Source organism: Pezoporus occidentalis, unplaced genomic scaffold, assembly GCF_034315485.1.
Source record: "Pezoporus occidentalis ecotype Australia unplaced genomic scaffold, CSIRO_AGI_Poc_V1 ctg17, whole genome shotgun sequence".
Lineage (NCBI taxonomy): Eukaryota > Metazoa > Chordata > Aves > Psittaciformes > Psittacidae > Pezoporus > Pezoporus occidentalis.
In genome coordinates this window covers 6,763,778-6,776,963 of record NW_026913531.1, presented here as the reverse complement: position 1 = coordinate 6,776,963, position 13,186 = coordinate 6,763,778, and the positions used below count along the sequence as shown (strand labels likewise).

Below are 13,186 nucleotides of genomic sequence, written 5' to 3'. Positions count from 1 at the left end.
ACAGTTTCGTGTTTGCCTGTTTGGTACTGATTTGAGAGTTACACTTGGGCTATTGCTTGTGCTTGTACTACTTGTTGACAGTGATCTAAAACCATGTGAATTACATTCATATTATTATTATTGCCCTCGTTTCAAGTGAAAACTGGCAAATTTGTGCCCAGATCTTCATGTGTAGTTTCTGATTTCTTCCTAAGTAATCCTGTATTAGAAAATCATTCCCAAAAATAGAGCCATTATAATACTCATGTTGCTGAGCAGATACACTTTGGCTTGAAAAATCTGTGGGAATTAATCATTATATGGCAAGTGTGTACTGTAGCAGGAAAATGAAGCAGGTTATACCACAAGTCTTGACAGTGGCAATCTCTTCTCATTCATTAGCTTTACATTTATCTAGAAGTACTATCACACGAACTAATATGTAAGCAGATAACAGTTAAAGTTTCTTTAGGTTTGACTCTTGAAATATAATTTTGAATACTTTTTTGTACTCTTGTTCTTCTAACAAATTGTGAAAATAACATGATACAGCTGGTGAATTTAGATGACATTTATATAAGAGTAAGGTTACATATGCTGCAAAGCTTAACCAAAATATGTATATCCACATTCATTCAATATGTTCAATAGCCTTAATCAGATATATAACTTTTACCCAGTATAATCCTTAGTTCTCTATTATTCTTTTCATGTCCTTTTTAAAAGCAGGCTTTTTTGAGTTTTTTTTTTTTAAGGTACTGAAAGAGAATTTGTGCGATTTTCTTTTGCTCAGCAAAACCCAATTTTATCTCTTTTAATTTGTGACCACAGTCACAATGGTAAATAATTCATCCAGAATAGTAGGCCATTCACAGAGAGGCTATACTAACTTGAGATGATTTCTACTACCTAGAAGGGGATGTAGATTCAACTGAGAATTTAAAGAAGGAATACCTTCTTGACAGAAAGCTGTACAGTAGTTCTCCATTTGTCCAATTTTCACTGAATGACACTGAATGTATTGGAATTATTTAATTCTTGCAGATATTAACATGGGCTCTGAGACTCTAAAAAGTTTTTTTCTTTCTTCCGAGCAGTATTGACTCTGTGCTTATGTGTGAGTAAGGACATATTGCAAAATTTCAGTTGGTGCTCACCTTTCTGGAACAAAAGGAGGGGAGAGGGAGGAAGGGAGTAAGGCAAGAAGGCAAAGAAAAAAAAATAGAGTGTGGGGTCATGAGTCCACTGTATTATGGAGTTAGTTCTCTCTCTTGCATAACAGAAATCTCCCCCTCTTTGTTTTCCTCTGTGAATTAATGAACTCTCACATTGTGACATTTTATCACATTTTCCACATTTTAGATGTCTTACAGACTGATAAATAACTCAAACCATCATTGGTAATCCCTAATAGTTTGAAGCATGTTTTGTGGATATGTAAGAGCCACTAAGATCACACATGATCGACAATTGGAAAAAGGGAAATATAACCCCCATTTTCAAGAAGGGGAAAATGGATGACCCAGGGAATTACAGACCAGTCAGTCTCACCTCTGTGCCTGGCAAAAGCTTGGAGCAGGTTCTCCTGGATGGCATGCTAAGGCACATGAAAATCAACAAGGTGCTTGGTGACAGCCAGCATGGCTTCACTAAGGGGAAATCCTGCCTCACCAAATTGGTGGCCTTCTATGGTGGGGCTACAGAACTGATGGACAGGGGAAGAGCAGTTGATGTCATGTACCTGGACTTGTGCAAAGCGTTCAATACTGTCCCACACGACATCCTTGTCTTTAAATTGGAGAGACATCAATTTGATGGATGGACCACTCGGTGGGTAAAGAACTGGCTGGATGGCCTCACACAAAGAGTTGTGGTCAATGGCTCAATGTCCAGCTGGAGACCAGTAACGAGTGGTGTCCCTCAGGGATCAGTGTTGGGACCGGTCTTGTTCAACATCTTTGTCGCTGACATGGACAGTGGGATTGAGTGCGCTCTCAGCAAGTTTGCCGATGACACCAAGCTGTGTGGTTCGGTTGATACGCTGGAGGGAAGGAATGCCATCCAGAGGGACCTTGACACGCTTGTGAGGTGGGCTGATGCCAACCTCATGAAGTTTAACCATGACAAGTGCAAGGTCCTACACGTGGGTGGGAGCAATCCCAGGCACAGCTACAGTTTGGGCAGAGAAGAGATTCAGAGCAGCCCTGTGGAGAAGGACTTGGGGGTGTTGGTCAATGAGAAAATGAACATGAGCTGGCAGTGTGTGCTTGCAGCCCAGAAAGCCAACTGTATCCTGGGCTGCATCAAAAGGAGCATGACCAGAAGGTCAAAGGAGGTGATCCTGCCCCTCTACTCTGCTCTCGTGAGACCTCACCTGGAGTATTGTGTGCAGTTCTGGTGTCCTCAACATAAAAAGGACATGGAACTGTTGGAACAAGTCCAGAGAAGGGCCACGAGGATGATCAGGGGACTGGAGCACCTCCTGTATGAAGACAGGCTGAGAAAGTTGGGGCTGTTCAGCCTGGAGAAGAGAAGGCTGCATGGAGACCTCATAGCAGCCTTCCAGTATCTGAAGGGGGCCTATAAAAGGGTGCTGGGGAGGGACTCTTCATTAGGGACTTTAGTGACAGGACAAGGGGTAATGGGTTAAAACCTAAACAGGGGAAGTTTAGATTGGATATAAGAAGGAAATTCTTTCCTGTTAGGGTGGTGAGGCACTGGAATGGGTTGCCCAGGGAAGCTGTGAATGCTCCATCCCTGGCAGTGTTCAAGACCAGGTTGGACGAGGCCTTGGGTGATATGATTTAGTGTAAGGTGTCCCTGCCCATTGCAGGGGGGTTGGAACTAGATGATCTTAAGGTCCTTTCCAACCCTAACTATTCTATGATTCTATGATTCTATGAAAAGAAAAACACCTTATTGCCTTTCTGCAAAAGCATGGTATGAGTCAAAGAAAGTAACACTGAGTTTAAATTAGAGGTTTAGTAGTTCAACATGACGTGGTCCACCCCCATCATATTATTTCTTATATAATTTATTGACCAATTTTCTTGAAGGAGTAAAAGAAAACACTGCGTAAAAATTGTGAAATCAATTTTGCTTGAATTTATTTGTGGAGAAGCACAGAAATCTCTCCTGGAAAAAGCATCATAGTGCAAATGTATCTCATAATATTTTTAGAGACAAACTCAGACCACAATTCTGAAAGTATGGGGTTTTTTAATTTTTTTTTTTTTCTTGATATATGAAGAGACCAAGGTTTTAGTCCAAACCAGACTTCCTGGTTTTACCTGGGTCCTGTTACAATACATCAGGGTACATCTTATCCAACCTAAAACTTGTGTGCAGATGAACTCTTACTTTGAGCAGAAATGTAACAATAAACATTTCAGAGCATTGACACCAAACGCACATACTTGCAGTCAACCTAATCTAGAACCAAGGATTATTGTTATGGCTCTTCTGTACTAAGAAGATAAACAGTGAAATATATTCAGAATTTTGTAGTGCTTTGTCTTGTTAATGGGAGTCAACAAGATTGAAATCTGTGTGCTGCTAATGACAAATAGCTAAAATATATAGTTGATCATTTAGAAAGTGTGGATATTTTCCAACAATATTTCCAATGAAGGAACAAGAAGAAAAGAAAGTACTATATTTTTTACAAAATTTGATTGGATGGAAACATGATAAATGAGAGATTAAAACTGTGAGTGAATTGTGGTATAAACTACTTTTCTATGTTAAACAAGTTACCTCTAAATTTGTAGGAAAGCAAATCAGCTGACATAGCTTGTGTAGAATGTAGAATAAAAATCATAAAGCCTTACCAGTCTTTCTTCATGCAGTGATTAATTTGTTCAGACCTTCTTGAAATGAACTGTGGTTCAAAGATGCAATATCCATAGGAGATTTTAAGCTGAATCTCCCCAGTGTCTCTAAAACTGAATTTTATGTTGGGGAGGTTGGTTTTTTTTTTTCTCTTACAAATTTTCTTCTTTCAGTAGTTTTGTGGGTGTTTTTTATTTTGTGATGGGGGATGATGAGAGACTATATTTTTATTTCAACTCCCTCTGTACTGGACTGTGTACACACACTGAACAGTTGAGCGGTGCAGATATGAGGTCTCATAATTTCTGAGGCATACCTTCAGTTTGGAGACTAGTTATATATGTTTTGTGCATATTTATTCATACAAAATAAATCTCATAGGCCTTTCCTGGGAACAATAAGCAAAGAAAGCAGCATTTGTTAAGCCAGCCCCTAGAGGCAGAGATTTAAGGCAAGAGAGCTGTGGTATGCCTCCCTAGCACAGTCCTGCTGCCAGCACATCTGGCAGCTCTGTCAGCAGGCCTGTCCCCATGGCCTCCCACACTCCCGAGCACCCTCCAGCCTCTGTTCTGACTGTACCTCAGGTGCCTCACCAGGGAAAGTCTGTGACTTTTTGTTTTCTCATGCCTAACGGTCCTTTCGGTGGCTACAAATTTCTCCTGAATTTGCTTTCAAGACTTCCAACCTCTCTTCAAAGATACACATGGGATAAATGATGAGCTGTCATTTTGAGTCAGCTAATTTTCAGTCAGACCGCTTTATAGCCCAAGTATTAAGACAAAATGGAACAGAAGATAAGGTAGGCTCTTGATGTTATGTTTATTCAGGTGACAAAAATAATTGTTCTTTCTTGGGTTGTTTATCATAAAACAAATTGTAAATGTCCTGATGGCATAGTATAATATAAAAGCAGTACAGTTAGCTGAATAATTTTCATACAGTTTTAATTCAGTTCTTAATTAGCTTTATAGCCATACAACTTCTGCATAAGCTTTAAGAGCACAGTTGTGCCTGTCAAATCAAATTAGTTATGCAACAGATACTACCTTCAGGGCTCCCAAAGTATGACTGACCATGCAAGATTTCTGCTGCAAACAATAATTCCAGATGACAGTATTCCCTTGATCCCTGGGAATGGGAGGGAATTGCACAGGCAGAGGTCCTTATCATCATGTGTTATTGATTACATAACTGGGTAAAACAAAAATATGCTTTGCTTCGCTTCAAACCTGTGAAAGAAATACATTCCATGGAGCATTCTCACATCTCAGGGACACCTTGGATAAAAAGGCTATATTTAGAATGAGTTTTACTTGCAGTTTTGGAAACATGAGTTGAAAAACTTGTTGTTGTGAGGTTTTATCCTAGTTACTGATTCATCAAAGCAGATGTGACAGAAATACTCATTTGCAAACCTCCAGGGCAAACTCAATTTTACTTTGAGACTTTCCCTGAAAAGGCTTATGATAAAGGAAAAAAAAAGCCCTCTTTCTATCATCATTCAATTCAGAGAAGTCAAAGCTCTTGACAACCAAGCATCTCTGGTAGTTCAGAAGAAGAGAGGTATGAAGAGGTGGCTGCTTGTTGTAAATGCTGGAACTGCAGATACATCAACAGCACAGGAATTTCAGAGAGCAGGAGCACCTGAATAATTAAAAGGCTTGAAGGGCCTGTGCCAGTGACTCAAACAAAAAGTTCTAAAATACTGGACTCAGGTAGCACAGCTAAAGTGAGTGCTAAAAGTCACTGTGAAGATAAGCTGAAGATATTTCAAGGCTGCAAGGACACTGTGTCAGGTATGCCACTCTCTGGGAGCAGAATTTTGAGTAATGGCTTGGATTTAAGCAAGGGGAAACGTTGATGACCAAACAAAATTTTCCTAAGAATAAGCTCCATGCTACTCAGCAAAGTAGTAGGAACTTCATTCCTTATTTAAGATTGTGTTGGCCAAAGCATTAGTGACTGTTCTGCTGGTAGCAGGCTTGCCTTGGCACAGGAAAGAATATACAGTTTGATAAACTCGTCTTTTTCTGATTCCAAGGAAAGCAACCAGAGCATGTTACCAGACTGGTTTGCCTTACTGTACTTAAACAATGGAACTGGGAATTACCAGATGATACTCATCCTTTTCACCACTTGTCACACATCCTGATGCCCAAGCGTATTCCAAAATCTCTATTTCAATTCAAACTGAAACAATACAAAGAAATAAGAAAAAGTAAATAAAAATGTACTACATAGATGACACAGAAAGTTTATTCTGTGAGGTTTTGAAAGTACTATAGACACTTATCCATGCGTATAAACTGTATGTAAATTAGTAACAAGAGTTGCACCCTGTAACCTTATAAAGTTCCTCTTCCAGGAATATGAAGGAAAAAAAGTGTATGTGTGCTTTTGTGCTTCAAAATTCCAGTTCAGTCTCAATTATGATCATTGGCTTTCTATTAAACACAGTATTTTCATTTCATATGTAACATTAATTAAAACCTTAAGGACAGATTTTTTTTTTTGAGCAAAGTTCTAGACAGAATAACACTGCTGGACTGGCAGTTTCTGAATCCTAGAGTAAGACCTACAGGTAGGAGTTCTAATGGTACTTCTGGGAAGTGAGAGAAAAGGTTTAAAATTGAAGTCTCCTTTTGAAAGCTGTTAAGGGCTTTAACATCAAGTATGCTGTGTAGCCTCACAAGTTCTTGATCACTAGGATGTAAAATAAAAATACTGATTAGGAGTTATGAAACGTATGATCAACAGCTGATCTGTAAAAAAGCAAACCACCGAGGATATCAAAACAATGTTTTCTTTACGTGCAGTTTGCACAGAGGTTTACTGTGAATCTAGTTCCAGCTACTGAAAAATTAAACAAAACAAGCCCTTAGTTACACATTGTCAGCATATCACTTGAAATCTATCTGAATACTTTTAAGTATATTTAGGAACTTTATTAAAAAAGAATGAGCCTAGGAATACCTACCAAGTATCTGTTGAACAGCACTTTAATTCAGATAAAAACTGCTTTCAACAACTCAAGGAGAAGCAGCAAACCCAGCCCTTTTGAGCTCATTGCTAGCTTTTGTCTTAAATAAGTAGACTTAGTCTCATCTTTATCCAGCTGGCTGATAAGATAAACCACCTGGACATGTTTTTTTCTTAAACTGCTTTCTTGGGGGGGGGGAGGGAAAGAATTAGGAATGACTGCTATTTAACCCTGGCTGCTTGCGTGTGCACTGACTATTTTCCTCAAACTAAAATGAACTTAATATTTAAAAATATGCCTATAGCTTGTTAAGCAGCAATGCTGTTCATCAAGACATCTTTTTTTTTTTTTTTGACAAATGATCACGAATTTTAAGGGGTTTTCATCCATTGTTTCCATGAGAAATTTAGCATCTGTTTTTTGCTGTAGAGAATAAAATCAACCACTGCAGTTTAGTATATGTCATGCCTGTCAAAAACTAACACATAAGGAGTGAAACCTTTTCATTATTGAAAGGAACGACAACTATGTGTCTCCACTTTCTACAGACAAAAATCTATGCTTAATCTTGAAGAGTAACAGCAGTTGTAAAAATCAAGAGATTTTACTAGGAATTTTGATAGCTAAAATACATGTTTTTCAGAAAACCTGCTAGTTGCATGTATAAAACTTAACATCAGGACCAAGTTACAATCCAGTTTCATTTTCTGTTGTTATTTCATAGGAAACTGACTCCACGCTAACAAACATAAATATTGCTTTGACTCATCACAGCCTTTCACTATACTGTCCAAATACATTTTACTAGTGAAATTCAAATATCACGTAAAAATAACAGGGTGGGTTTTTTTTTTGTTTGGTTTGGTTTGTTGCTTTGTTTTTTTTCGCAAAACACATTAATTATTTTTTTCTGATATTAGGTAGATTTTGATTAGTGAATACCTTAACTTTTTTCTCCCATGCCATGTTGCAACAGCTGCCTTACAGAGAGGCAAGTGCACTCACAAAGTGGATATGTCGAGTTGAACTTCATTATGTGTAAAATGTATTGTCTCTGTTGCTATGAAATAGGCCAGTTCTGTACCTCTTCTGGTGTGATTCTGATAGCTTTGTATGGGGGATGTTGCCACCAACATGAACCTTCCTTTGTTTCTAAACTTAAGTCAATGTTTTCCATAGGTACTTCTTATTAGATATGCCTAGACTTTAAATGGTTTTGGTAGATACTGATGTTTACACACACCATTTTAGTTTGTGTTGATCATTTGTAAATATTATTTAAATCCTTACACTCTAGAATGCATGTGGATTTGATTATTCTGGTGCTTACATTTTGAGTAACTTCATATATAATTTTGTTCAACAGGAATTTGCTGCACTGACAAAAGAATTAAATGCGTGCAGGGAACAGCTGCTTGAAAAAGAGGAGGAGATTTCAGAACTGAAAGCTGAAAGAAACAATACAAGAGTAAGTATACAGCAGACCTTTTCTGGAAATCATGTATGCGTAAAGGAGGAGGAATATACTTAAATTTAGATCTTCATTTTTATAGGCAAAATTACAGCTTTTAAATAAGACTTGTAAGATTCTATGTAACAGGGCAGATCTACCTTGCTGCAGTTTAGAGGAAGTGAAAGTACATGTTAGCAAGATACATTGCAAAAAATAGCAGATTTAATATGTAATATGATAAGTACATTCAGTTTAAATGCTTTCTAAAGCAAGGGACTCATGCAGCCTTCCAAGCCCCAGGGCCTGCCTAAGTAACCTTCACATATCCTCGTGTCTTACCAAGGCTAAAGTCAAGGTTGCAACAGACCCAGCTTTCTTTTGTGCCTTGGATTTGATCTGAATAAGGATGAGATGAAGGCTGCCACACATGTCATAGTCAGACTGCTTCGTCTAGATGCAGCCATGTGACCCTTACAGTAAATGTCACGTACCATGCAGCTGAGTTCGGACAAGATTTCAGCCTTAAATTTACCATGTTCTACTTCAATCAGAAGATGTTATTCTGTCTGGGGACAAGAATATGTGATAGCATGCTCTGAAAATTCTCAACTGCTGTACAGAATGGTTTTCAGAATAAAATAATTTGCACATGCAAGTATCTGGACCATGCAGAACTAATCCAGAAATGGAAGAGGGGAGCAAAGGAGACGTTATGGTGTGTGGAAATATGTGAGAAAACAAATGAAGTAGTCCCAGATGAGACAGGAGTCAGGCTGGTAATGAACATATGGAATAGATCTCAGAGAGGTTCAACACCAAGGATGATTTCTCACATCCATATTTCATTCTTCTGTGATCTGGGTAACTCTTCCTTTTTTCATCGTTTCATTAAACAAATAGCACTTTGGCTGGTCAGATAACATCTTTCTTTGGTCAGCTAATTTGCATTCTGAAGGAACTGTAACAACCTACAGGACAAAAGAACTGAGAGAGGGTTTTTCTTTCTTCTGTGTAACTATATCACCAGGGTGTCATAGACTTCAGTAATCTATGGAAAGACATATGATACAGGTGCCTGCAAAAAGGCAAAGCTGTCCCATCTACTTCCATGCTAGCTTGGAAGTACAGGAGATGATCACATTTAGCACAAAAGTCTTAGAGGTGATTTCCATCACCTCTAAGGTTTGGGAAATGTGATGGGAGTCATAGGTAAGATCTGCATTTTCTCACACAAATCTCATACATTCTAAACTGTCTGAAATGACTCCCACAAAAATAGAATTAATTAGTAAAGAAGCATGTAGGAATTGTACTGTATTTTTTAGCAAAACATCTCCACAAATCTCAAGACTTTTAAAGCTGCTTAAGCTTTAAGTAACTGCTATATATATCGGATATTTTAGTATTTAAAGTAAAAATAGGAAATTCCATTAAGAAAATTATTTACATAGAATAAAGAACGCTTTGTGTTAATTTCCAGAATAAATTTTTGAATGTAGAAATGTAGTTAAAAAATACATTCAGTTGTACCTATTCAACAAACTATATATACCCATTCCTGCACAGAACATTCATGAATTTCCCTTTCTTTACAGAAAAAATACCATATAAACTAAATTTGCAATGTCATCTTCTCAGTTGTCCTAAGTTCTTGCTAAGTATGTGCATTAGTCTGTCTAGCACAGTGCTTTATGCATTTCACTACAAAACCCACTGAACATCAGCTTTGGTACATTCAAACTGCAATGTACCTATACTTACTATGGGTCTTGACATAAGCAGAGCAGACTAGCAGAAATTCCCAAACAGCTTGGAGCCAAAGATACCTCCTTGCCAAACGACTGTGAGAGAAAAGGAAGATGAGTCAACTGCAAGTCACACCTAAGTCAGACTGAGCTCAATCATAGGCATTTTCTTTGCAAACCGAGAAGCTTAAAGATCATCCACTCTTACGTTTCTTGTGTTATATAAAAGAAAAATTAGTAAGAGATTTTCCAGGAGAACTAATACCAGTGAAGGAGAGTTATAGGGTGTGGTAATCCTTGCGAAAAGTCCTTGCAGTTAAAATTAGTAAACTCTACCAGTGTGTTTTCAGAGTGAGGATGAAACTGGGTATTGGAGAGTAAAACCTTTATGCTATGAAAAAGATATAGGAAGTGCAGGAGAAGTTACAGTAAACAAAAGAAGAAGATGTAGTCCAAGTATTAATGGGGAAGGAGAGAGAGAAAACATTCATGCCTTACCCTGACCTCTACCTTTTTCATTAATAAGTTATCACCCCATCATGTCATATATATGTTCTTGCCAGTCTAAACTGCCACATACATTAGTTGTCAGAGTTTGCTGTAATAGTAGTACTGTCTTCTAGAGGGTCCTGTACATTTCTTTTATAGGGAAAGATCGGCATTTTAGAGACAAAGGTGTTGTCTTCAGAATACAGTCTTGCTAAGGTGCTAGTGTTGAGAATTCTGGCAACACTCATTCAGAAGACATTGCCTAGAAAGAAGCATTTTTGCAAACTGAGATTTCTGCTGTTACTAATGCAAAATAGCATTAATATTTTGTAACAAAAAGTTGCTCTAAAATTCTTCCGTGTTTAAGCAAAGATTTTAGTAAAGTAATAGTGTTTGGGGAACCACTGATAACACTTTTGTGATGAGGAAATTAGATGTAATTTCTAATATATGAACTTAGTCCAAATAATGTTTCTTTCTTCCATCCCATTAGCGTTCACACTTTACCCAGGTCTAGGTTGGCTATGTTAGCAAGCCTTACCTGCATCCCAGGGCGCGCACATGCATAGCCACAGGTAGTGGAACTACTCACTACAAACATTTTTCTTTCGAGTAGCAGTTCCTACTACTTTTAAATAAAGAGGCTGAGTTCCAAATTTTCAGATTGCTGTTTCTGAATTTTTTAATCCAACTTTTTATCTCCCTGGGGTAGCAGCATAAATACACTGTTTGAAGTACCTACTGCTTCAAAATGAAGATAGCAAGAAGAAATAGAAGTGACAACTCTGTCAGGTTCTGAGTACACACTAGCCTGCTAGCTCACTTTTACATTTTCAGTTATGCCTAACTGGCAGTTCTTTACTCTAGATACATACCTGTGGGTTTATTTCTTGGCAACAACCCCAGACACTTCTTGCCAATCTCCACAGAAACAAACCAACCCTCCCCCCAAACCACACAACCACATGTATCCTGATTTGCCCTCTATGACAAGCTGCCCTGACAGACCCTGACAGAAACATGCATTAGAAAGACACCATGATGGAATTACATCAGCCTTGCTCTCAGACTAAAGATGAAACACAACACTGCACCAGCTACTAGGAAGGAGAAAAATACAGGTGAACCCAGGAAAGTACCCACCCCTTATTCCATACCATTTACGTCATGCTCAGGTCCCACATTTTCAATGTACCATCACTTCTGTCTTTTGATATATATGCAGCTGAACCCAGGGCATCAAGTCCTGTACACACAAGGTCTCAGCCAAAATATCAGCACTTAAACTTTATCCCAATGTTTATCAAGTTCCTACTCAATCATTCTGAAGCAAAGCTTCCTACTGACCTTTTACTGTTGAATATGTATTTTTACTATAATAATTAACTTTTTCTGATTTAATACAGTAGAAATATTTTCATGTCAAGAACATAGCTAGCAACTTAAATCTGTCAGTATATGAAGCAAAATAGAAAAGGCAGGAGCATATGTATGTATGTTGATTGGTGTGGTGTTGCTGACAGAAAGGCAGACAGGTTGTCTCCGGAAAATAATTACATGAAACTTTGAAAACATGCAAAAATATATTAACAGCAACTGTTACAGTTATTCCTTTGAATATTCTCTAGGTAGAATGATCACCTATACCATGTGGAAAGACAGAATCTTTTCTGAAGCTGGAACACAGGTCAACGTGATTTACCATGTTATTTAAAGAAAATTATGAATTCTACTAATTTGGCTGTACTAAGTTTAAATTTAAATTGAAAGTTACTTTTGTCTCAATGCGTATTCTTTAAAAGTAGAAAAAGTTTGTGGGATTACCTTATTAAATAAGAATATGATTATGAGTAAATTTTAAGTTTGCTTTGACAGCTGAAACAAAAAATGTTACAATGCTGATATGTTTAATTCTGATTGTGTTTTTTCACTGCAACAAAAAACAGACATATACATATACTTTTTGTGTATAGCAAAAAGTGTTACTTAAGTTGGTCTGAAATATTTTAGCTCAAGCAGTTCTAGAGACAAGAAAAATTAAACCTTTATACATGCATGAAACAGCAGTAGCAAGCAGTGTCATTGTCTTTCTTCTACTTAGTACCTCAGGAGATGAAGCATTTACTAAACTGAACACGGCTGACTTACATTTAATTTTATTAATATTTTATTGTCTCAATTCTTTAGTGGACAGTCTATGAAGTATCTTCAGTTAGGCATTGCAGTCTCATAAGTCACTTAGATCAGAACTTAAACTATATTTTATGATTAAATTTCCTTTTTATTGTCCAGAAAAACTCTGGGAATATCTTTTGAAGTGTGGTTTTGATGCCTTTATTTAGCTCATTTTCTTAGAGCTTACATTAGTTTAAAAGGCGGTGAAACTAAATTGGGCACTCTGTTTTCTTTTTTAAACGTGACAAAATGTTCTTACAGTCTGAAAGTACTGTACACATGAAAATAAGTATAGCTATTTCCTAAAGTTCTATAAAGGCAAAAGCATTATTTCACTAATGTAAATGACAATAAATTTAATTAGATTTGCCTCAATATTATATCTATCCTCTAGACTCATCCATTTCTTCTTTCAAAATAAGTACTGTCACAGAAAAGAGGGTGACAATAGTTAGTAAATGTAATATATAGTAATACCTGTAGTTTCAGACACTATAATCTAATAGTTATTTGATATAGTTATTGCATTATTCT

General features: G+C 37.3%; 1 protein-coding gene across 8 annotated transcripts in view; it reads left to right on the top strand.

Annotated features, from left to right (window-relative positions):
- PPFIA2 (PTPRF interacting protein alpha 2) overlaps window positions 1-13,186 on the top strand; it is a 315,167-nt gene that overhangs the window by 187,505 nt on the left and 114,476 nt on the right. For all 8 annotated transcript variants that reach the window (XR_009963872.1, XR_009963873.1, XR_009963874.1 and 5 more), the window contains one exon: window positions 8,157-8,258. Coding sequence is in view for 2 of the 8 variants with exons in the window: in XM_062613845.1 (XP_062469829.1) it covers window positions 8,157-8,258 (102 nt within the window). In the remaining 6 variants the exon portion in view is untranslated. The remainder of the gene's footprint in view (window positions 1-8,156; window positions 8,259-13,186) is intronic.